General features: G+C 17.8%; 7 protein-coding genes across 7 annotated transcripts; 6 read left to right on the forward strand and 1 right to left on the reverse strand.

The window, feature by feature from the left end:
- Positions 1-788: 788 nt before the first annotated feature.
- Positions 789-2,177, forward strand: PADL01_1431600 (ATP-specific succinyl-CoA synthetase beta subunit, putative; the record flags this gene model as incomplete). The annotated part of the gene is made up of 1 exon (XM_028684589.1): positions 789-2,177. One exon carries the CDS (start codon positions 789-791, stop codon positions 2,175-2,177), a length of 1,389 nt encoding a protein of 462 aa, XP_028540652.1.
- Positions 2,178-3,684: 1,507 nt separating this feature from the next.
- On the forward strand, positions 3,685-4,475 carry PADL01_1431700 (60S ribosomal protein L14, putative; the record flags this gene model as incomplete). The annotated part of the gene is made up of 3 exons (XM_028684590.1): positions 3,685-3,807; positions 3,982-4,046; positions 4,145-4,475. The coding sequence occupies 3 exons, from the start codon at positions 3,685-3,687 to the stop codon at positions 4,473-4,475; spliced, it is 519 nt and encodes a 172-aa protein (XP_028540653.1).
- Positions 4,476-5,870: 1,395 nt separating this feature from the next.
- On the forward strand, positions 5,871-8,704 carry PADL01_1431800 (apyrase, putative; the record flags this gene model as incomplete). The annotated part of the gene is made up of 3 exons (XM_028684591.1): positions 5,871-8,172; positions 8,308-8,458; positions 8,578-8,704. 3 exons carry the CDS (start codon positions 5,871-5,873, stop codon positions 8,702-8,704), a joined length of 2,580 nt encoding a protein of 859 aa, XP_028540654.1.
- Positions 8,705-9,804: 1,100 nt separating this feature from the next.
- Positions 9,805-13,127, forward strand: PADL01_1431900 (conserved Plasmodium membrane protein, unknown function; the record flags this gene model as incomplete). The annotated part of the gene is made up of 10 exons (XM_028684593.1): positions 9,805-11,103; positions 11,332-11,423; positions 11,509-11,582; positions 11,671-11,736; positions 11,865-12,020; positions 12,159-12,220; positions 12,362-12,454; positions 12,554-12,622; positions 12,742-12,816; positions 12,924-13,127. 10 exons carry the CDS (start codon positions 9,805-9,807, stop codon positions 13,125-13,127), a joined length of 2,190 nt encoding a protein of 729 aa, XP_028540655.1.
- A 745-nt stretch (positions 13,128-13,872) lies between these two features.
- Positions 13,873-15,162, reverse strand: PADL01_1432000 (syntaxin, Qa-SNARE family; the record flags this gene model as incomplete). The annotated part of the gene is made up of 1 exon (XM_028684594.1): positions 13,873-15,162. The coding sequence occupies one exon, from the start codon at positions 15,160-15,162 to the stop codon at positions 13,873-13,875; it is 1,290 nt and encodes a 429-aa protein (XP_028540656.1).
- Positions 15,163-16,997: 1,835 nt separating this feature from the next.
- Positions 16,998-18,784, forward strand: PADL01_1432100 (voltage-dependent anion-selective channel protein, putative; the record flags this gene model as incomplete). Its single annotated transcript, XM_028684595.1, has 7 exons — positions 16,998-17,034; positions 17,225-17,295; positions 17,403-17,537; positions 17,683-17,878; positions 18,106-18,208; positions 18,327-18,585; positions 18,716-18,784. The coding sequence occupies 7 exons, from the start codon at positions 16,998-17,000 to the stop codon at positions 18,782-18,784; spliced, it is 870 nt and encodes a 289-aa protein (XP_028540657.1).
- Positions 18,785-19,704: 920 nt separating this feature from the next.
- PADL01_1432200 (conserved Plasmodium protein, unknown function) lies at positions 19,705-24,956 on the forward strand (the record flags this gene model as incomplete). The annotated part of the gene is made up of 2 exons (XM_028684596.1): positions 19,705-22,659; positions 22,794-24,956. The coding sequence occupies 2 exons, from the start codon at positions 19,705-19,707 to the stop codon at positions 24,954-24,956; spliced, it is 5,118 nt and encodes a 1,705-aa protein (XP_028540658.1).
- Positions 24,957-25,043: the final 87 nt, after the last annotated feature.

Below are 25,043 nucleotides of genomic sequence, written 5' to 3' on the forward strand. Positions count from 1 at the left end.
ATATATATATATATTTTTTTTTTCATCGCATTATATAATATTTATACACATTTTATTTTTTACTTTCCTATACATATATATAAATTCAACTTGGTTTTGTTTTTTTGAATATTAAAAAAATAATAAAAAAAAAAAAGATAGTCAATTTTTTTGTTAAAAATGGAACATACTCAAATAGCACACACATAAATATAAATGTATATATGTATGTTTTTATTTTGTAAGGACATATATTCATTTATAATATAAAGGATAAAAATAAATATACAACTATTTACAATAATTTCCATCACACATATGAATATATATATATATATATATATATATATATATATTACATAATGTTATTCAAATATCTCATTATATTTAATTTGGTGTTATAAGTAAAATGTATTATATAAAAAGCTTTGAAAAATATATATGAGTATACACACGATTTAAATTTAATAAATATTATGATGGTACATGTATTTTTCATAAATTAGGGATAAAAATAAAAATAAATAAAAAATAATACATATTAAAAAATATATTATATATATATATATATATATATATATATATATATATATATTTTTTTTTTTTGAACTTTTGTATGTATGAGAGGAATACGGTTTGTTAAAAAAAAAATGAACAAATAATACAAGAGTAAATAAAACAATTAAGAGTAATATATATATATATATATATATATATATATATATATATTTATTTATTTATTTATTTATTTAATTTTTATTTTTTTTATTTTTTTTATTTTTTTTATTTTTTTTTTTTTTTTTTTTGAAATGGCCGCTTTTAAGAGCCAATTTAATTTCATGCTAAAATTTAAGAGACATATTGGTAGTAACATAATATGGGGGAGAAGAAAAAATTTTTTTTTAAAAAAGGAATATATTGTTTGGTCATTTAGTAATAATATTTCAAAGAGATACTTAAGTATTCATGAATATTTATCAGTAGATTTATTACGTTCTCATAATGTACCATGTCCTGAGGGATATGCAGCAAAAACTCCAGAAGAAGCAGAAGAGAAAGCTTTATTATTACAAAACTTGTGTGGAGATAATGATTTAGTTATAAAAGCTCAAGTATTAAGTGGTGGTAGGGGTGTTGGATATTTTAAAGAAAATAATTTTGAGGGAGGAGTTCATGTGTGTCGAAATAGTATGGAAGTAAAAGAAATAGCTACAAAAATGTTGAATAATACTTTAATTACTAAACAGAGTGGTCCTGAAGGGAAAAAATGTAATACTGTATTTATATGTGAACGTTTTTATATAAGAAAAGAAAGATATATTGCATTTCTATTAGATAGGAATTCTGATGGAATAATGTTACTTGGATCAAGTATAGGAGGTTCATCTATTGAAGATATTATAAAAAAAAATCCGGATGCTATTTATAAATTAAATATTGATATAAACAATGGATTAACTACAGGTCAAGCTAGAGAATTTTCAGAAAAAATAGGTTTTAAAAATGACCAATTAAATATAGTTACAGATATGATTGTAAATTTATATAAAGTTTTTAAAAAATATGATTGTACATTATTAGAAATTAATCCTTTATCAGAATTAAATGATGGAAGGGTTTTGTGTTGTGATGCTAAATTAAATTTTGATGATAATGCTGAATATAGACAAAAAGAAATATTTGAAAAAAGAGATTTAACACAAGAAAATAAACAAGAATTATTAGCTAAGAAATTTAATCTTAATTATGTATCATTAAATGGAAATATTGCATGTATGGTTAACGGTGCAGGATTAGCTATGGCAACTTTAGATTTAATTATATTACATAATGGAAATCCATCAAATTTTTTAGATGTAGGAGGAGGAGCAACAGAAGAAGAAATAACTGAAGCTCTAAAAATTATTAATAATAATGAAAATGCAAAAGTATGTTTTATAAATATACTTGGAGGTATCATGAGATGTGATATTATTGCTAATGGTATTATTAATGCATTCAAACAAATAAAATTTAATAAACCTATTATTATAAGATTAGAAGGTACTAATCAAGAACAAGCACAAGAAATTTTAAAAAACTCAAACATTAAATGTATTCTATGTCAAGACATGAATTTAGCTGCTCAAAAAAGTGTAGCCATGGCAAATATTATAGAAATAGCACAAAGTCAAAACATAAATGTCTCATTTAATTAACAATATAAAAAACTACAAATATATAACACATAATAATGTTAATATTAATATTTCTGCATTTTTACATTTTCATCATATTATTATTACATATCTATTTTTTAAAAAATTAATTAAATATATGTATATATAATATATATTATATATATATATATGTGCATATCCTTAAATTTATCATATACACTTAAATAAAATGGTACAGCATTTATATATTATATATTTTTTATTTTATTTTATTTTTTTCAGTAATGCTAAAAATAAACATTTAATATTTGTAAATCATCTTAAATTTAAATAAATAAATAAATATATATATATATATATATATATATATATATTATTTTACGAAATATATAATATAATATATGGTATATCATAATATACCTATATAAAATATATTACCTCTGTACATGTTATATTAAAAAAAAAAAAATAATACAACATAATAATAATATTAATATAATAATAAAATATATAAATTTTATTTATATCATTATGGGCCATTATTTGATATATTTTTTATTTTAAAATTTCATGATAATATTTGTTAAATTATATTCTTATAAAGAATATTATAGAATTTTATATTATATATATAAATATAATATATATAATATATATATATATATATATATATATATATATATATATATATATATGTTTGTAGGGGGGAAATATTTTTTTACTCATACTATAATATAAAATACCCTTGTACCACCAATATATATATAAATTATATATAAGGCATATATATATATATAATAAATAATATATATTTATATATTGTATAAATAAATATATATAATATTATTATAATGAATATAATATAAATATTAAGTAATAATATATACTATTATATTATATATATATTTTTTTTTTATATGTAAAATTAAAAATCCCATCTCTTAAAAATTATAATATATTGGTCACTAAATATAATACATATATTATAATATTATATATATATGAATAAATAATATACTTAATTTTTTATGTTTTACATATATATAAGAAATATGAAATATTATAATATAATTATTATATATATATATAATATTAATATGTATATAATATAATCGTGTTTGCTCCTTTAATAAATAAATATTACATTCCAATTTTTTTTTTTTTTTTTTATACCTTATTCTCATATATCTCATAAATAATAATTATATAATAATTATATATATATATATATATAATATATACAATTTTTCATTTTTTTTTTTTTTTTTTATTTATATTTCTTTAAAATTTTATTTTATTTTTTTTATTATATTTTCATATTTACTTACGATTTAAAAATATAGTCCTTTTTTTTTCTTTTTAAAGAAAATAAAATAAGGAAAAATTATAATTTAAAATTAAAGTTAATATTATATAAAATATATTTATATTTTTTTTTTAATAAAAAAAAAAAATTAATTGTAAAATAAAATTATATATAAAAAAGAAGAAAACTTCATATTATATTTTATAAATAAATATATAATAAATAAATATTGAGAACAAAATGCCACGAGTTGAATTAACAGAAGAAGAAAAATTATACATTTCTAAAAAAAATCTTTTGTTTAAAAGATTTGTAGAGCCAGGCAGATTATGCCTTATTGAGTATGGTCCATACGCTGGAAAGGTATAATATAAAAATATTATATATATATATATATATATATATATATATATTTATATATTTATTTTTTTTTAATATGAAGAAATTTACTTCAGGAGTTATATAATACGTGTTAATTATATGTATGTATTTATTCATATATATATTATTTATTTTTTTTTTTTTTTGCTTTTATAGTTATGTTTTATTGTAGATATTGTAACCATCACTCGTGTTATCGTCGATGGAGCATTTATGACAGGGTAAGTCAAAATGTGCCTTATATATTAAATATATATATATATATATATATATATATATATATATTTATTTATTTTTTATTTTATTTTTTATTTTGTAGTGTGCCTCGTATGGTCATTCCCTTGAAAAGATTAAAGTTATTAAAGGAAAGAATTAAAATTAACAAAAATTGTAAAAGTGGATTTTTAAGGAAAACAATTAATAGCACCCAAGTATTAGAAGAATTTAATAATTCCAAATTAGGAAAGAAAATGATGATAAAAAAAAAAAGAGATGAAGCTACTGACTTTGAAAGATTTCAAGTATACTTTGCCAAGAGAGAATTAAAAAAGAAAATGACTACTTTAAAAAATAAAAAAAATGGAGAAAACAAAAAGGATAATAAAAACGTAAAAAAAGTTAAGAAAAATGTACAAAAGGTTAAAGCTTAAAGGAATCATGTCTTTCTTCATTTCAAAAACATATATTATTTTTTTTAACAAAACAACAAATATAGGATACATACATATGTAAATAAATAAATACATAACAATAAAGATAAGTATGTATACACACATATACATATATATATATATATATATATATATGTATATATTTTAATATGTACCTTTTTAACTTATTTGGGAATTTATTTTATACATTTGTATATATGTTATATATATATTATGTGTTTAATGAAAAAATTCATATTACCTTTTTCTTTTTCTTTTTTATTTTTCATTTTCTTTTTTCTTTTCTTTTTTATTTTCTTTTTCTTTTTTTTTTTTTTTTTTTTTTTTTTTATTTAATATAACAAATAATAAACCAAAAAATGAATACAAAAAATAAAATATTCACATTTAATATATTATTTATAATCTATATAATATATACTTTCTTTTTTTAAAAAAAAAAAAAAAAAAGTAATTTTTTGTGTTGTTACTTTCTATGTATGATAATTAAGATTGAGGTATATTTTAAACAAATTCTTTTTTTTCTACCCCTTTATTGTATATATATTATTTATATATTTAATATGAGGAGACCAAAAAAAAAAAAAGAAATTTATATAACATATATTTGTATAAATTTTTTCTATGTTAAAAATAATATAATGACAAATTTTTTTATTTTATATATACAAGAGTATAGATATAAGAAAATTTAAATTAAAATTAAAATTAAAATGTGAATTTATAATATATATATATATGGTAATATATTCCTATGATGGATATTCTATATTTTTAAAGTATCCCAAAAAGAAAAAAAAAAAAAAAAAAAAAAAAAAAAAAATGTACATTTTGATAGGATATACGTTTAGATTATATTCTGTTTAGCCTTCATCTTATATAAATAAATAAAAATATATATATATATATATATATATATGTATGTATTTTTTTTTTTTTTATTTTTTTTTTTTTTCGAGTTATCTACAAAGGGTATAGGATAATTAGCATATGATAAAATATTTTTAATTAATATACGAATCAATAAAATGGATAATTGCTTAATTTGTAAATTCGTTCAAGTGGTAGTAAGTTTTTGTGGAAATAATGATAGATAAGGTTTTTCTTTTTTTTTCATTCAAAAGTAAAAGAAGAATATATACATATGTACATATATATGTACATATATATATGTAAACCTTTTGTGTATGATCATTCTTATATTGTATTATATAATATATACAAATATGTATAACCTCACATATTTGTCATACATATATTTGATCTTTATCTTGTTTGGATATTCCTTCTAGTGGCTTAAGGACATTTTTTTTTTTTTTTTTTTTTTTTTGAAGGACCGATTCTTCTTTCTCTTATTGTTATATTAGATACAAAATGGAGAACATTATCGGACGACCTTTGATAGAAAAAAGAAAAAAGGAAACTCATATAAGCATAAGAAAGGATAACATATTGAAAGATATTGAGGGGGAGAAAAAAAAAAAAGAAAAAAAAATTAATGAAATATTATTTTTGTGTCTTATATGCCTACTAGTGATAATATGGTTAATTTACATTTGTTCTAAAAAAGATATATTTTTATCATATTTAGAAAATGAAAAGGAGTATGGAATTATTATAGATGCAGGATCCAATGGAACCCGAATCCATTTATTTGAATGGAAAAGAAAAGAATATAAAGTAATAAATAAGAATGAAGAAAATAATTTAACAAAAGTGAAGGAAATATTTAATGCTAATATAAAAAAAAGTATATCTACTATTTCTTATAATGAGATAAAAGATATATTAATATATTTAATTAATAAAGTTATTGATCATTTAATAGAAAAAAAAATATATATATATAATAAAAAAAAATGGAAAACATATCCATTTTATTTTGAAGCAACAGGAGGAATGAGAAATTTAAAACAAGAAGAAAGGAATTTAAGAATGAAATATATAAAAAATATATTATCAAATGATAATTATAACCCTTTTAATTTTTTAAATGAATATGCAAGAATTTTATCAGGAGAAGAAGAAGGAATATATGGATGGCTAGCTGTAAATAATTTATTAAATTCTATTTTTTATAAACCTAATAATACATATGGTGCAATAGATTTAGGAGGATCTTCTACTCAAATAACATTCTATCCTATAGATGATAATATATTAGAAAATTACAATTCACTTTTATTAAATAATAAATTAATAAGATTATATTCTCATTCATTTATAGGATATGGTTGGATAGACGCATTATTTAGAGTAAATATATATTTATGTCTAGGAATAATAAAAAAGTTGAGTACAAGAAATATAAAGAAAATATTACAACATGAGGATTATAATGATAATTATATTAATGATTATTTTTATAAGAACTTACCAAATTATAATTCGTTTTTTTTTTCTTCAACTATCAAAATAAATAACAATAATAAAGAAAATAATAATCACCATAATAATGACCATACAAATGATAATGTTAAGAAACTAAATTACACTTATAATTATTATAAACAAAAATACCTTTACACAAATCCAAAAAAAGTATATTATATAAAAGATAATATAAATAGTTCAAATAAATCATATCAAAATATTTGGGATATATTATTACAAGAAATTATAAAATATATAAATTATTCACAAAAAGATTATCCAATTGGATATTCTAAAGATACATATGATTATACATACAATATATATGATGACCAGCCATATGATATTGAAAATTTTATAAAGACAATAAAAGATTTTAAAAGAAACTCAGAAGAAGATACTATAATGGTTGTACAAAATCCATGTTTGCCTTATCCTTATGAAATGAAAATAATATTGCCTACGTACAATCTGATAACTAGCCAATTTGTCATTCCAAAAAAAGTGAATGGAAATAAAATAGGAAAAATATATGACATAAAAAATGATGATAATAATTATAACCATAAAGATAATATTAATGATATGTACGAATTTAATGGTAATGAGGGCTATGATAATTTTATTTCAAATGGTGTTCTTAGATTAAATATAATAAACATTAATATGTCCCTTATGGATAATATATATGAAGATTTTAAAAACAAGGGATATTTAAATAATGTCTTGAAAAAAATGAATGATAATAAAATGAATGATAATCTGAAGAATGATAATATGAAGGATGATATGATAAAATATCTTTTTGAAAAAATAATTAATGAAAAAATTAAAGAACTATATATAAATATATCAGTAAAAATAATTGGATCCAATAATTTTAAGCAATGTTTAGAATATACAAAAAACCTTTTTTATGAACAACCTTGTTTTCTATCTTCTTGTAGTTTCAATGGAATATATCAACCTAATCTAGAAAATAATCAATTTGTTTTACATGGTCAATTTAAAAAAGTTATAACCTATTTAGGTTTTAAAAAATATCTACAATTAAATAAAATGAAGAAACATATACACAAAATTTGTAACATGAACTTATACGAATTAACAAAAAATAATATGTCTAATAAAATTTTGGATAATCAAATTACTACATTTTGTTGGAAATCTATATGGTCCTATTCTTTATTATTCTATGGGTTTAAGTTTAATGAAAATAGTAAACTTTTAATTATAAATGATGATATCAATATTTCATATCACTCACCAGGTACTTCACATACATGGAAGCAATATTGTAATAGTAAACAAAATGATAAGAAATAAAAAAAAAAAAATAAAAAAATAATATAAAATTAATAATTAAATGAGATATATATGTGCTATTAATTTTATTATATATATATATATGTGTATATATATATTTTTTTTTAATTAGGGGTTGAAAATAAGGAACAAAATAATTATTTACACGACAAAGTATATTATAATAATGAATATAACTTAAATAACAAAATAGATAATATTAGTTGGACTCATGGATCTATGATATACCAAATAAATACATTTCAAGAACATGTTATTTCAAGGTTACCTTGTGAATATATATTTTACACGTACTTTATTATATATATGTAAAAAAAAAAAAAAAAATGTATATATGTATATATGTATTATTTATTTATTTATTTATTTTATTTTTTTATAGAAAATTTAAATTATACAATGAAGTTCTCTTTGCGCTTTTCCTTATAATATTTATTATTCTTATTATTCTAGGAGGCTATATTTTTAAATTCAAGGAAATATTAAAAAACAAATATCGATTTTTATAAAATGAACGTTATATTTTAATTTTTTTTTTTTTTTTTGTAATACATATATGTTTAAAAATATATGTCCATATACATAAGCATATGTATATATTTATTTTTTTTGTTTTTTTTGTATTGTGTACAAAAGGATAGTATGAATAAAAAAACTTTTGTCTTGTTCTTTTGTATCTTTTTGATATATTTTATCTTACTAGTTTTTTCCTTAATACAAGTAGTATAAAAAATATATATATATATAAAGAATAATATGTAATATATATATAATGAATGTCTATTTAAATAATATCAATATGTCCCTATCATTTTTTAATGCAAATACATTTTAATGTTAGAATATATTAAATATAATAAGCAAAACATAAAATATACAATAATAAAAATATAAAAATTCTTTTTATAAGCATATATTTTATAGTCGCACACAAAAATATAAAATATTTTTATAAACAATATTTTGCACACACATAATAAGTAGAACATAAAATATAAAATATATATATATATTAATGATTGCCTATGTTCTTGTTTAATAATAAATCACAATCCTTATTAATTTCTTAATGCATTGTTTATAGTAGCATTAAAAAAAATAATAATAAAATGGAACGTTTTACATTTTTAATTTAACGTATATAATAAATAGTTGTCTTAAAAGTTTATCATATATATATAAACTAAAAATTATATTTATTATGAATGTAAAATGGCTAATCATATTTCTTATTAAAATGTAGACATACAATTAAAATTAAGAAAAAATATAATTTAATAAAAAAAATACCATATTGTGTAGAATAAAAAGGAAAATATTGTTATATATTTATTTAATCATATAACGAAAAATAGTAAGTATATGATACAAATTGTTTTAAAAAAAAAAATATATATATATATATATATATATATATAATATTACTGTGTGTATATCCATTTAAATTTTTAATTATTTCATTTTTGTTGCAAGGTTAGAATAATTGATTTTGTTCTACTGGTTAAAAAATAATTACACTGAAAATATATATATATATATATATGTATATATTTATTTATAGAACTGTATATTTTAAATTAATTTAATTTTTTTTTTTTACAATATTATTATGAATTACATCGAGATGGAAGAACGTGAATATAAGCCACTTTTAGAAGAAGTGGATAACAAAAACAGTATAATAATAAATAAGAAGGAATATTATAACATGTATGAAAACAATAATATAAATAATGATAATATTAATATACATCAACGTGTGCCATTAGGTACACCTCTAACATATATTTCTGGTAATCCTGGGGATTATATACAACACGTAGATATGTATAATGTTGAGGAGGAAAAAGAAGGGAAAAAAAGATTAGCAACAGATATAAAATATATTAACTATTTTGTTACTTATTTTATGATTTCATTGATTATTATATGCTATTATTTTTATTATGGTAAATATAGTCGTATATTATATGGCATAAATTACAATGGGAAAATATGTGGAAATGAACTATATAAATATCCATATTTATACTTCCCTCTTACTCCTAAAAAAAATAAACCTGAAATATTAAGTACCTATGCTAAATGCTTAGAGTCTTGTCCATCATCTGATATTGTTTCAAAAGATATAACAGATTTAAATAAAGATAAAAATAAAGATAAGAATAAATATTTTGTAGAATCCTATTTTTTTTCTCATAAAAAAAATAATAATAATATGGTTATTGATAAAAGAGGAAATAATGCAACAAATATAATATATAGTGATTATACAAAAAGCCCAAATAATAATTTGTATGTTGAATATTCTTTAAATTCTCCATATTATGATACTGTAAATATTATGAATATATGTTACCCTAAAGATAAATTATTAAGAGAAAAAGTTGCAAATATTATATTTACAAACAGATATAAAACATTTGTTAATTTATTTTCTCTTCATAACTCTTTTATTTTTATATTTCTTTTTGTTTCTACTACTATTGTGTTATGTTTCCTTTATTTACTTCTCTTATATATGTCATCAACTCCAACGTTTTATTTGTTTTTAATATCATTTGTTTCTTTGATGTTTTTCTTACCCATTTATTTTATTCATAAACATTTATATATGATATATAATCCTGTCAAAGCATCCCTTTTTTCCCATCAATATTTTATTTCCATATTTATATGTATCCTCATATTTATTCAATCCATTTTTTTTCTCTCTATTTTTTTTATATATAAAAGTACCTACAAGTACACATCTCAGATAATAGGAATTACCTTGAAATTCATTTATAAAATGAAAAATATAATTTACTCCCCCATTATTGTGTCAGGTATATCATTTATCTGGTTTTTCATTTGGTTATATATTTATGTTATGATAATGACAGCTGGAGGGATACATGAAAAAAGGGTAAGTTTTTGTTATAGTAATATAGCCTAAATGAAATAAATGACAAATGGAAGAAATAGCTAGCTGTTCAGAATTTTTTTAACTTTTTTTTTTTAATTTAATTTATTTAATACAATTAATTTGGCTAGCTATACCTAAATATACCCGAATAAATCTATAAATAAAAATATATATATATATATATATATATATATATATATATATTTTTTGTTGATTCATTTTTGTTAGTTGCGAATGGAATTAGATACGAATGGTTTTAGTGAAATAATGCCCCTTCAAAAAATTTTTTATTATTTCAAAAGTTCTTCATTTTTTTCTATGTAACATAAAATATAATAAAATAAAAATATAGTAACAAAATAAATTGATCACTTAAATATATTTTTTTTTAATGATATATTTCAGATTATGGGTGTATTCCTATTTTTTTATTTGTGAAATTTTACAAAGCTTAAATCAGTTTACTATAAATTATTTGGGTAAATACACTATTTCATTTTTATATAAATAATAATATATATATATATGTATGTATATATTTATGTGTGTATCGTTTTATTTTTGTAGGCACTGTATGGTATTTTAGTGATAAATCAAATTTTCCAAAAAAAAATAATGTCTGGAAGGTTATGAGTAATTAATCTATATTAAAAATGAAGGCTTGAAAGATATAATAGATATTATTTGAATAAAGAAAAAGAAATATATCTCTATAATATATATTGTTTTTTTTTTTTTTTTCTTTTTTTTTTTTTTTTTAGAAACAATAATAAATTATCATTTGGGAAGTTTGATTTTATCAAGTTTTATTAATTTATTGTTTAAGCCTTTACGTGTTATTTTCTTTTGGACAAATAGCACTTTATCTCTTCCTTTTTTTTATAATCATATTATACATAAGATAAAGCATAATTTTTGTAACAAGAAAAAAAAAATGAAAAATAAAAAATAAAAGGAATACAACATGAATATGATTATTTACAACATATATATATATATATATATAGTCAGTATTGTAATAAAACTAATATGTTATATATATGTATATTTTACAGATATTTTTTTAAGGCCTATTTCTAAGATAATCGATTCTTATACATCAGCTGCATATTGTGAAGTATGCTTCTTTTGAAATTTTAAAAATTTAAAATAAAAAAAATAATATATTTAAAATAGAAAATATAAATAAATAAATATATATATATATATTTTTGTTTTAATAAAATTTACAAGAAATGTATTTATTATTTTTATATAGATGTCTATATCTTCATATAATTATTTGTTTGCATGTGATACCTCATGTAAAAAACTAATAAATTCAACATCCCCTGCGGCAGCGTTGCATGGAGTAACAAAGAATATACTTAAAAAAAAAAAAAAAAAAAAAAAAAAGAGACAATATAATTATATATATATATATATATATATATATTTCTTTGTTGTGTAGATAACCTATATATTGAATATAATATTCCCATGTTTTACTACCCTGATTATTACTTTTTTGTCATTTAATGTAATATGATAAAATGCTTATCATGATATGTTAATTTGAAGAATATTTATACGCAAAGTTTTTCATAAAAATGATAACATAATACATATATTAATATATATATATTTTTCTATCTATAGATTTTTAATAATTTTCAAAGGTATAATGATTTGTTTTCATCTAATTTTATACCCAGTCCCTTTTTTGCTTCCCTTGTAACTTTAAAAATTAAAAATATATATATCATATATATATATATATATATATATATATATATATATTATTAAATAATATATTTAATTTCATTTTTTTTTTCATTTAGATAATTGGTATATTATGCGGAATTATTTCGTCTTATTTTATTACCCTTATATCATCTCTATGTGATTGCGTATTATATTGTTTTATTTGTGAATGTTATAAAAACCAAATAATTGATGAGGATCCTATGAGAAATATATTTACACCGTCAATATTAAGAAATTTTATATTAGAAATATATGATGAATATAATTCGAATTTGTGAAATGAATTTGAAACATTTTATAATGTATATCAATTTTTTTTTCCCTCTATATATACCATAAGTATGTTATGTATTACTTTTCTACGTTTAAAAAAAAAAAAATGAACAGAGCTTTAAATGTGTACATAAATATATATATTAAATTTATTTGTTTTTATGTGACCACATTTTATACATTTGTATGATTCTTTCTCAAGATATATATATTATATGTTGATATATTTATATATATATATATATATATATATTTTTGAGTGTTAATATATATTGCACATTTTGTACATAATAAAAAATTTTTATCTAATAAACCTAAGTAAATATAATAAACTTGCTGATTAAAAAAGATAGACATATATTCAAAAATATTAATATATATATATATATATATATATATATATTTATTTATATTTATTAATAAATGTTAACAATAAAAAAAAAAAGGTTTTAGTTTTCATAATTTTTTTTTTTTTTTTTAATAAGAAAAAATATGTGGTTCATATATAAAATTCATATAACATATATGTATATATTATATATATATATATGTATTTTTTATTATTTGAAAAAAAAAAAAGTGAAATCACAAGATATTTAATTTTTTCAATAAAAAAATATCATATTTTTAAAATATGAAAAAAAAAAAAAAAAAAAATTTCCCATATTATAAATATATATATATATATATATATATATATATATATATATGTATATATATTTTTATATTTATGTTTATATTTATTTATTTTTAAAATATTGTGTAGTTGAAAAATACGGGGAATAAAATAATAAATGCAACAATTAATAAGAAGATACTAAAATATAATATTCTTTTTTTAATCATAGCATTATATTTTTTTGCGTCAACAATATTATTAAGAGCATCTTGTGTATATTCTTTAACTTGGAAAACATTATTTTCAATATTATTAATTAGATTTTTTCTTTTTTTAATGACATATGCTAGTTCTATATATAATTCATTTAATGATAATATATTATTTTCTAAATTTTTTAGTTCGTTATATTTTTTTTTAAGTTTTTCAATTTCTATTTGTTCTACACTTGTACAGAAAATATTTTTTTCATAAAAAGAATTTTTATTAATATTTAAAAAGTCTTCTACATTATTATTATTTTGTTTTAATAATTTATGTATGGTATGATCATTTAAGTTAGGATGTATTAATTTATAATGTTTTATAATATTTTTATTAACATATTCGTAATATTGATTACAAATATTTTTATATTTATTAATACAGCTTTTATATTTATTTACAACATCAATAAAAATATTAATTCTTAATTTAATTTCGCTGACCATATTACTATTTTTTTCGAATTCATTATTTTCATTATTGAGTTCATTAATTTTTAATTTAATATATTTTACGATATCTTCTGAATTGGTTATAATAACATTAACTTTATTATATAATTTCTCGTTATCATAAATATTTAAATCGATTTTTTTTTTAATAACATTAATTTTATCAATATTTTTGTATATACTTGAAATATTTGTATTAATATCATTTACATGTAATAAATAAGAATTTAAATTATTATTATATCCATTTACTTTTAAAGGTGTATTTTCATCAATATTCTTTTCTAAATCATTAAAATATAATATATCATCATCATAATTATTATTATTTATACTACTAATATTACTATAATTATCTTCATTCATTTTCTTATCATGTATTATTTTACTAAATATATTTGCTTTCTCAATATTTATATCATCATCAATTGTACATATAGTTGAAGCATCACAATAAATACTTGTATTATCATCTTTTATACTATCACTTGATTTCTTCTTCTTTTTTGTAATAATATCTTTTATTGTATCTTTATTTTCTTTTCTTATGTTAAAATCGTATTCCGATTTTTCTTCTCTTATTTTTTTTATATCTACAATATGATCATTCTCATGCTTTTTTTCTTTCTCTTCCATACCTTTCAGTTGTTCTTCTTTCCTTTTTTTTTCACTTAATGATATTATTTCGTTTAAAATGTCCTCCATTCTTTTATAAACAAATAAGCATATTATTAATAATATGTAATATATATGTATGTATATATGTATATATATATATATATATATATATATATATATATATATGGTTGGAAACGATTATATTATTTATATACACTTACACAAATGTATACAATGAAAGAACAAAAGTATATATTATCACAAGGTGGTACACAAAAAATGGGAAAATAGAAAAAAAAAAAAAAAAAAAAAAAAAAAAATATATACATATATATATATATATAATACCAATGTGTAGTTTTAATATATATAATCAATTAAGATATTATATATATTTTATTTCTAAAAAAACAAGAAAATCCATTCTTTTTTTTTTTCATATTGATTTATTTATATATTCACAAAAAAGTTTTATCACTTAATCATATATATATATATATTACTATTTTTAATCTTAAATATAAATGAAATAAATAAATTATTAAATATTTATATATAAAGATAAATTTATTCATACATATGAAAATACAATAATCATATAAATTTAAAATTAAAAATAATGAAAATTTTCAAAATGTTCTTTTTTTTTTTTTCTCATTCTTTCTTAATTTTTTATTATTCACAAATTGTGTGTTTTAGGATCTTAAAAATAAAAAATTAAAAAAATTAAAAATTAATAATATTAAAAATTAAAAATTTTATGTAAGAAAGAAATTTAAAAAAATGAGAAAAAATAATAAAAATTATTATATAATTGCAATAAGATCTTATTATCTAAATATATTATATTTACATATATATTTATCATATATGTAATAATATAATTACATAATAATATAATAATAAATATATAAAATATATATATGTATATAAATATATATATATAATTTTTTTTTTTTTTTCCCTTTTTTTTATTATAAAACCAAATAATTAAAAATAATTATTCTAATAATTAATAGATAATATATATTTTATAATTATAATATTTTATTTTATTTATTACTTTTTTATATTTTTATTTTTTTCTTATTTTAATTCAATTTTCCCTTTTTTATTTATAAAGTGTTATTAAAACCATGTCTGAGCATAAAACACTTATATGTAATAATTTCATTGTGTATGGATCTTTATTTTTCTATTATATATAAAGAAAAAATAAAATAAAAAAAAATAAATTAAAATAAAAAATATAAATAAAATATAAAATAAAATATAATAATAATAAAGCGAAACAAAGGCATATACAATATACATATAATATATTTAATATATTTATATATGTATGTATATAATATATATGTTCAATACTTTATTACGTCACTATTTTTTAAAATTACCATTTGAATGTTTTTTCTTCTTTCTTCTTTCTTTTTTTTTCTTCTTTTTTTTTTTCTTTTTTTTTTTTTACTTTTGATAAAAATATTGTTATGAATAAAACAATAAATATTAAAATATAGTTGTTATACATATATGTATGTATATATTGAATATTTTATTTTCTATATAAACATCTTAAAAGGAAATCAAAGCAAAAATAAAAAATTCTGAACATATATATATTTTATTTTTGAAATATAAATATATATATATGTATATATATATTTATATATAAATATCTTTTTTCTTTATCTTTTCTTTTTTTTTTTTTTATCCTTACACTGATATGATATCAGCAAAAGAGTATTTATTAAAAAAAAAAAAAAAAAAAGCCTTTATTTTAAATATTATATATATTTAAACCATATATATCATTTATGAATATAAAAAATATATATATATTATAATAACTTTGAATAGTATTGTATATTCTCCTTTTTTCTCTTTTTCTTCTTTTAAATATATATTTTGTATAAATTTATAAAATGGATTTTCCGAAATTATTGAATAAGCCTTCATTAGGTAATACCGAAAAAAGTGAAACACAAAGGAAAAAGAAAAAAAAAAAATTCAAATGGAAGCATCATAATAATAATAATTTAATATATAAATAATACATATATACATATACATATATATATATATTATTTATCTTTGGTTATTGGCAATATAACAATTTTAAATTCTACATATTTTTCCTTTTTATTCTTAGATTTATTAAAGAATGATTTTCCTCTCTCCAGTAAATTTGAGCTCGAACACAGCAGTATTTCAAAACATCCAGTAATAAAATGAATATATAGATATACATTAATGTTTATGTAATAATTATATGTATATATATATATATATATATATACATATATAAAATTATATCTTTCTTCGTTCAGTTTTTAAAGAGTGGTTTTACCTTTTCGAATAACACATATAGTATATATACCAATTTCAAAAATAATATTTACAATACCAAAAATGAAATAAAATTTGATAACTCTGGAATAAGCTTGCTAGATATAAAATATGAAGTAATAAAAAAAATATGAACAGACATAATATATTATACGTCTATATTTTTTATTTTTTTGAGGTTTCATAGATATATATTAAAATATTATCTAAACGTTATTTAATTTATATATATATATATATATATTTTTTTCAATATTTTAGCCTGGTTTTATAAAGAACCTAAATCTTTGTGGAAAATATACCAAAACTAATGGAAAAGAAGATGACACTTTTGAAGTTTATAGTGAATATACTACAGATAATATGAACATATTTTCATCTGTAAATGTTAGAAATTTTGCTTTTAAATATATTCATGTCAGTTCACATCCAAAATTTAGAAATTTTAAATTCGGAGGTAGACATTTTATATCCATAAATCAGCACAAATATATATATATATTTAAATTGTGATAATATATTTTGTTTATTCCCATGTGTACTTATGTAGATTATCTCTGCACATGTTCATATTAATTTTATTTATTTATTTATGATGACCATGTTTATTTTATTTTATTATTTTTACATTTTTATACTAATGTGTTAATATAAATGTATATTAATTCTTTTAAATGTATATAGGTTTACTTGAAGGAAATATGGATATAAATAATTTGCAGTATTCATTTGGTGGTTCATATACGAAGCAACACAAAGATAATTTATACATATTTTCCCTAAGATCGTAATATTAAAAAATATAACATATAAATAAATATATATATATATATATTTATATTTATTTATTTATGTACACATATATATATATATATATATATATATATATATATTTTACCTTGTAGAATCCCAAGTAATAAGCACTTTTATGGATCCTTAGCTCTTAATTTATTTTTTCAAAACAAGAGTATAAACGACAATGCAATAAGTGTAGAAGTTGTTCAAAATATAATGGAAAAAAAAGCAAATATAAATGTTGCTTCAATATGGTATCTTGATAATAAAAATACATTTGTAAAAACCAAAATAAGCAACGATACTAAAGTTGCCTTATCCTTAACACACAAATATAATGAATTTGTGACAATAACCCTAGGTTCCCAGGTAAAAATTATATTTTATAAATAAAAAAAAATAAAACATATGAATTTTTTTTATTTGATATAATTATATGCATGATTTAACACACACTGTTACATATATATATTTATATATTTTTCTTTTTTATTTCCAGGTTGATATATCTAAAATGTCCTTGCCAGACAACACAAAATTTGGAATGAAACTTTATTTAAAATCATAAAGAAAATAATTGTTTATTTTATTCATATATTTTTAATAAGACTCAATTCTTTTTTTTTTATTTATTTATTATTATTATTATTTATTTTTTATTTTTTTTTTTTTTTACTGTCTATAATTAAACAAGGGCATTTTATATATTATATTGTTATTTGTTTTTATTTATTAAGGAAAAATTAGATTTTATTTTTATTTTTAAAAACATTTAAATTGTACTGAAATAAAAATTTATATTTTTATATAGAATATATATGTATTTATATATATATATATATATAATTTCTTTTTTTTTTTTTTTTTTTTTTGAAATAATAAATAAATTATTTGTGAAAAATGTGTCTTTAAAATTATTCCTTTGGAAATATATGTATATATATATATATATATATATATATATATATATGTGTATTATTTTTTTTTTTTTTGTTTTTTTATATATGTGTTATTAATACTTAAGACTAAATTAGGGAAAAGGTATTTTTGAATGTTTTTTCAATATATAAATAATATTATATTATATATATATATATAAGGTGCAGAAAGGTGTGCAAAAGGAATACTTGTCTTTATAAAATTAAAATAATTGTATATATATATATATATATATATATATATTTTATAATGTAATATAATTATTTTTATTTTAATTTTGTAATTCATATTTTTCTTTATTTATTCTTTTGATTTATTGTAATATTTTGATATATATTTTTTTTTTTTTATAATTATTATTGTGTTTGATTATTTTTTTTTTTTGTTTGGTGTATTTATTATATTATGCTTAAACGGAGTAGGACAATTCTAATTAATATAAAATATATATATATATATATATATATATTTATTTATATTTATATATTTACATATTATGTACATTTCTTACAAACCAGACTGAGAACAAATTTATTCGTATAGAGAAATATGAAAGAGAAATATGCCCTGTTAAAAAAAATCCTGAATAAAAATAATGATATTATTTCAAATGATACAACCATATCTTATTGTGATAATATTTTATGTACATCATCTTGTTCATCATTAGATGAAAAATGTGATAAAGAAGAAATAAATAAATATAACGATTTCTTAAGAGGTACCTCTCGTTTGTCTTCTTTGATTAAATCACCTTATTTAGTATCAATACCATCGCATAGATCATGTAAAACATTATTAAGTAATGCATCTTTTGAATTATCATCACATGATGCTTCCTTTGAATTATCATCACATGATGCTTCCATTGAATTATCATCACATGATGCTTCCATTGAATTATCATCACATGATGCTTCCTTTGAATTGTCGTCACCCACTCAATCCTTCTCATCATCTTCATGTCCTCCTTCGTCTGCATTTTCTTATAGTTCCTATGTTTCCTTATCTCCTCGTAAGGAAAACGAAAAAGGTGATAGAAAATCGCATGGGTGGTTAACTAAAAAATTCAATGGCAACAAGACTGATGATAAAGACATGTGTATACACCCAAAGAATTCTCATAAACATGATAGCCACATTATAAACAAAACAAAATATGATTATAATGAAGAACATAAAAGTGCTTATTGTAAAAATGGTGATGATATTAATGATGAGGAGTACTTAAAAAGGATGACAAAAAATATTGAGAACTATATAAGAAAAATGAAAGATATGATTTATTACAAAAGACAAATAAAAAAGACAAAAAAGAGAAAGGAGAAAAGAGCACGAAAAAAAATAAAAAAAAGTGTAAATATAAAAAGTATATGCAATGATAATAATATAAAATGGTGTGATAATATAAATGATAATAATATAAAATGGTTTAATAATAATAATAGTAATTATAAAGATCATATAAATGATCACAATAATAATATAAATGATTATAATATTCATCATTATAAAAAGGATATACAGAAATTATATGAATACCTAAATAACGAACAAAATAATTTGTCCACTTGTTTATTACAAAATCATTATATTAATAAAAACGAAAGAGACCATAATTTTTTTTGGAATTGTTGTTCTGAAGAAAACATGGAGAAACAAAGAGAAAATGTAATTCAAAAAAATTATGATTTAAAAAAAAAAAGTAATGAAATATTTATGTCCCCAACAGAATATACATATTCTTATAATAATAATAATAATAATTTGTCTTGTATTTTTTGTGCAAGAATATATTTGATTGATAAAATAATAAAAGTAACATCTAATACAATAAAACCTTTATGTATATGTTGTTTTGATATATTATTAAATTTAATTGGTATAAATGCAGTTATATGTATTTCATGTTTTAAATGTTATTTCCCCTTTGAACTTGTAAATAAATGTGTTATATGTAATTCTTTTGACATGATTAATTTAAAAACAGAAAATAAGAGAAATGTGAATATTGTTAAAAAAGAATTACATATATTTATGGAATTATATAAATATAAATTTAGTGATCATTTTAATTCTGACGTATTCTTAAATTATTTTATAAATATGAATTATTGTTTTAAATATCTTTATTATTATTTTACTATTCATCAACAAATAGTTATATCAAATAATTTTGTTTTGGCTAGATATACTCTTCCATTTGAACAATTACTTCAAATTATACAAAAGGATAAAAATAAAATAAAAAATAAAATAAAAAATAACATGAAAAAAAACAAGACAAACCAATTTTATGATGATGACGAAAAATATAAAAATGAAATAATGCAACTAAAAATAATAGATACAAAAGAAAATAATCATGTTATTAATAATATGAATCATCATTTAAATGATAATGTAAATAATCATATAAAAGATGATAATATTAATCATAATATGCCTGATCATATAAAAAATGAATTATATGATGAATATACAAATAAAGTAAATGAATGCTACCAACTTAATAACTTTGAAGATAAAAATAAAAAGATAATAGACAAGGAAAAAATGGAAGAACTAAACAACATACAACATGAAGACACACAAGAGGAATATATCCAAGAAATAAAAAAAGATAATATGATAGGAGAAGGAAACAACAAAAACGAAAATTATAAAATAAACATTGTAGAAATAAATAATGAAAAAGAACAAGTAATAAAGGAGGATGAAATGAAGAACATAAAAAATAATACAGTTATTAAAGATGATAAAATGGATGAAAAGGAAGTGACTGATGAAATAAATATAGTAGAAAAAATAAATGTAGTTGAAAAAATAAATATAGTAGATGAAATAAAAATAGTAGATGACAAAAAAGTGGTGGAAGATATAAATATATTAGATGATCCAAATAAAAATTATAAAGAAAAGAATATAAATTTTAATGCAGTACATATTAATAATATAAAAAGAGATGACAAAAAAGATGACAAAGATGACAAAAAAGATGATAGAGATGACAAAGATGATAGAGATGACAAAGATGTTAGAGATGACAAAGATGTTAGAGATGACAAAGATGATAGAGATGACAAAGATGATAGAGATGACAAAGATGATAGAGATGACAAAGAAGAAGATATATGCTCAGATAAAGCAGACAAAGATATATCCATAGTAGAAAAAAAAAATAAAGATATTTTAAATAAAAAAAAGTCCATAAATATAAGAAATAAATTATATAAGAACAAAGACAAAGGTAATTCCAAAGATTCAGTTGAAAATTTCTTTTACACATTTAGTAAAACAATTATATCTCATATAGAAAAATTGACAAATAAAAAAATGAAATTTTCTTTTAACCATTTTAAAAATACTCATATAAAATTAAATGAACTGAATTTTAACAACACTATTAGAAAATATTATGCAAATGGTGATTTGATTTTGTATTATATAAAATATTTGCAAAGGCAAGAAAAGGAAATAAACAAATTATATGAAAATTATAAGGTAAGAAAAAATAAAAAAATAAAAAAATAAAATGACACCATAAAAATGAGTATAATAATATATATATATATATAATAATATCTATACGGAGCTTCATATATGTTATATATTTTTATATTTTATTTTTTTTGAAGAGAACGGAGAATGATGTTGAACATTTCAAGAGGAGATTTAAAATACACTATGGAAAGGAAGCGAATGAATATGACTTAAACAAAAATATATATTTGAAATTTAAATTATTAAACAAAGTACAATTATTATTAGAACAAAAAATAAAAAATTTTGACAACATTCCAAAAAATAGGGAAGTATATAAAATAATTAATGAGTTTGGTGAGTTAATAGAAGAAGTATCCTTTCAAAATAATACTTATGAAAAAAATAATAATATTATTATTAACTATTATTTAAAAAATAATATATTTAAAAATGATAAATCTTTATTAGGACAGAAGAAAAAAAATAATAATTCAACAAACAAATTAAATGAGAATTATGAATTATTCAAAGAAAATATAAATTCAGTTCTTAATATATTATTATTTTTATATGATACATTTAATAAAAATAAAAATTTAAATCAAATTGATCTATTTCATATCTTAAAGAAAATCAAAATGTTTCTATACGATAAAGAAATAAAAATATTATATAGCCATCTTAATGATCATCAAGATAATCATAATAAAAATAATAAAACAAACAAATCGAATGAAATTACAAAATGGAAGGAAAAAAAAAAAAATGTAGAGAATTTTGATCATATTTTATCACCTAATGATAGAAGACCAGAAATCATATGTATATTAAATATTAGAAAAAAAAATATGAATAACTTCCTAATAAATAATGATAAAGTTCAAATAATCAATAAAAATTGTTTACAGCTCTTTAGTGAACCATATAATTTTGATTATATCTATATAAATAATATTTATTTTAAACATTTTATTTCAAATAAAATAATAAATAAATATATTCATAATTTTATTAATAAAAATAATGTTGTCTTATTCAACTTTTCTATTAATTATTTAAAAAACAAGAAAAAAATTTCGTTTTTTAATTCCTTTCATGATTATTTTAGGAAGATAGATAAAACAAAAATAAATACAACACATATCAAAAATGAATTAGTAAAAAAAAAAAATTTAATAAATAATAATAATAATGAAAATCATCAATATATAGATGAATATAAAATAAATAATGTACAACATATTAATAAATGTTCACAAAAATGTATGAACAGAAAAAAAAAAAAAAATAATAAAAAATATTCAGACAAAAAAGATAATAACATTTTGTCATGTAAAAATAAAAAGAGTCAAGAAAAAAATATAAAATATAAAAGAAAAACTCTTTTCAAAAAAATTATAAATGAATTAAATAATAAATTAAATCAAAAATATTCTAATGAAAAATATAATTTAACATTAAATATTTATGCACAGAGAAAAAAAAAAATTTATAACATTAATAAATGTTTATTCAGAAATGAAACGAATATATATTATCAAAAGGATGACATACATAAAAAAAAACATAAGGTAGAAATTATGTTAATTAATAATTATAATAATAATACAAATAATAAAATAAACGAAAAAAAAATAATACAAAAGGAAGATATAAACAAATCTAAAGAGAATGATGACTCTTTCCAAGACAGAAAAAATAATGTATATAATAAAAATAATATAGACCATACATATTATGATGAAGATAAAAAGAATCCTTTTCTTCCTTCATATGGTATGGATATAAAAAATATAAAGAATATAAATAAACACATAAACTTTAACAATATGAATAAATTTAAAAAGTCATCTATCATATTTCTCATACAGCTTGAACTATTTTTAACATCTGATGAAAATACAAACATTCCAAAAAAAAAAATTTTACATTTTACCTTAGTTGATATAAATATTCCAATATTGTATATATTAAAAAAGAAAAATAATGTTAATTATTTTAATGAATTTAAAAGGAAGGAAAATTTTGATAATATTTTTATAAACTATATTCAATCCTACTTTTTTAATACAAATGCAAATCATTATTCCAATAATATAATCACACACTTGTTTCAAAAAAATCCTTACATATGTTTTCTTCTATACATTCATGATGATTTTATCTTTACTAATAATTCTGAATATAACAAACTTCATCAAATTCATAATCTAAAAAAGGAGAACTATTCAAGTAATATGATTTTACAGTTGTTGTATATATATTACATGTGTAATATTTGTGAATGCTTCAATTTTATAAAACAACACTGTTAGTATTTAATTCAACGTTAAGATGGGGATCAGAAATGAGTCATTATGTAGTATTACTTCTTATTTATATAATAATTATAAAAAATATAT

Source organism: Plasmodium sp. gorilla clade G2, assembly GCF_900097015.1.
Source record: "Plasmodium sp. gorilla clade G2 genome assembly, chromosome: 14".
NCBI classification, from domain to species: Eukaryota; Apicomplexa; class Aconoidasida; order Haemosporida; family Plasmodiidae; genus Plasmodium; species Plasmodium adleri (nom. inval.).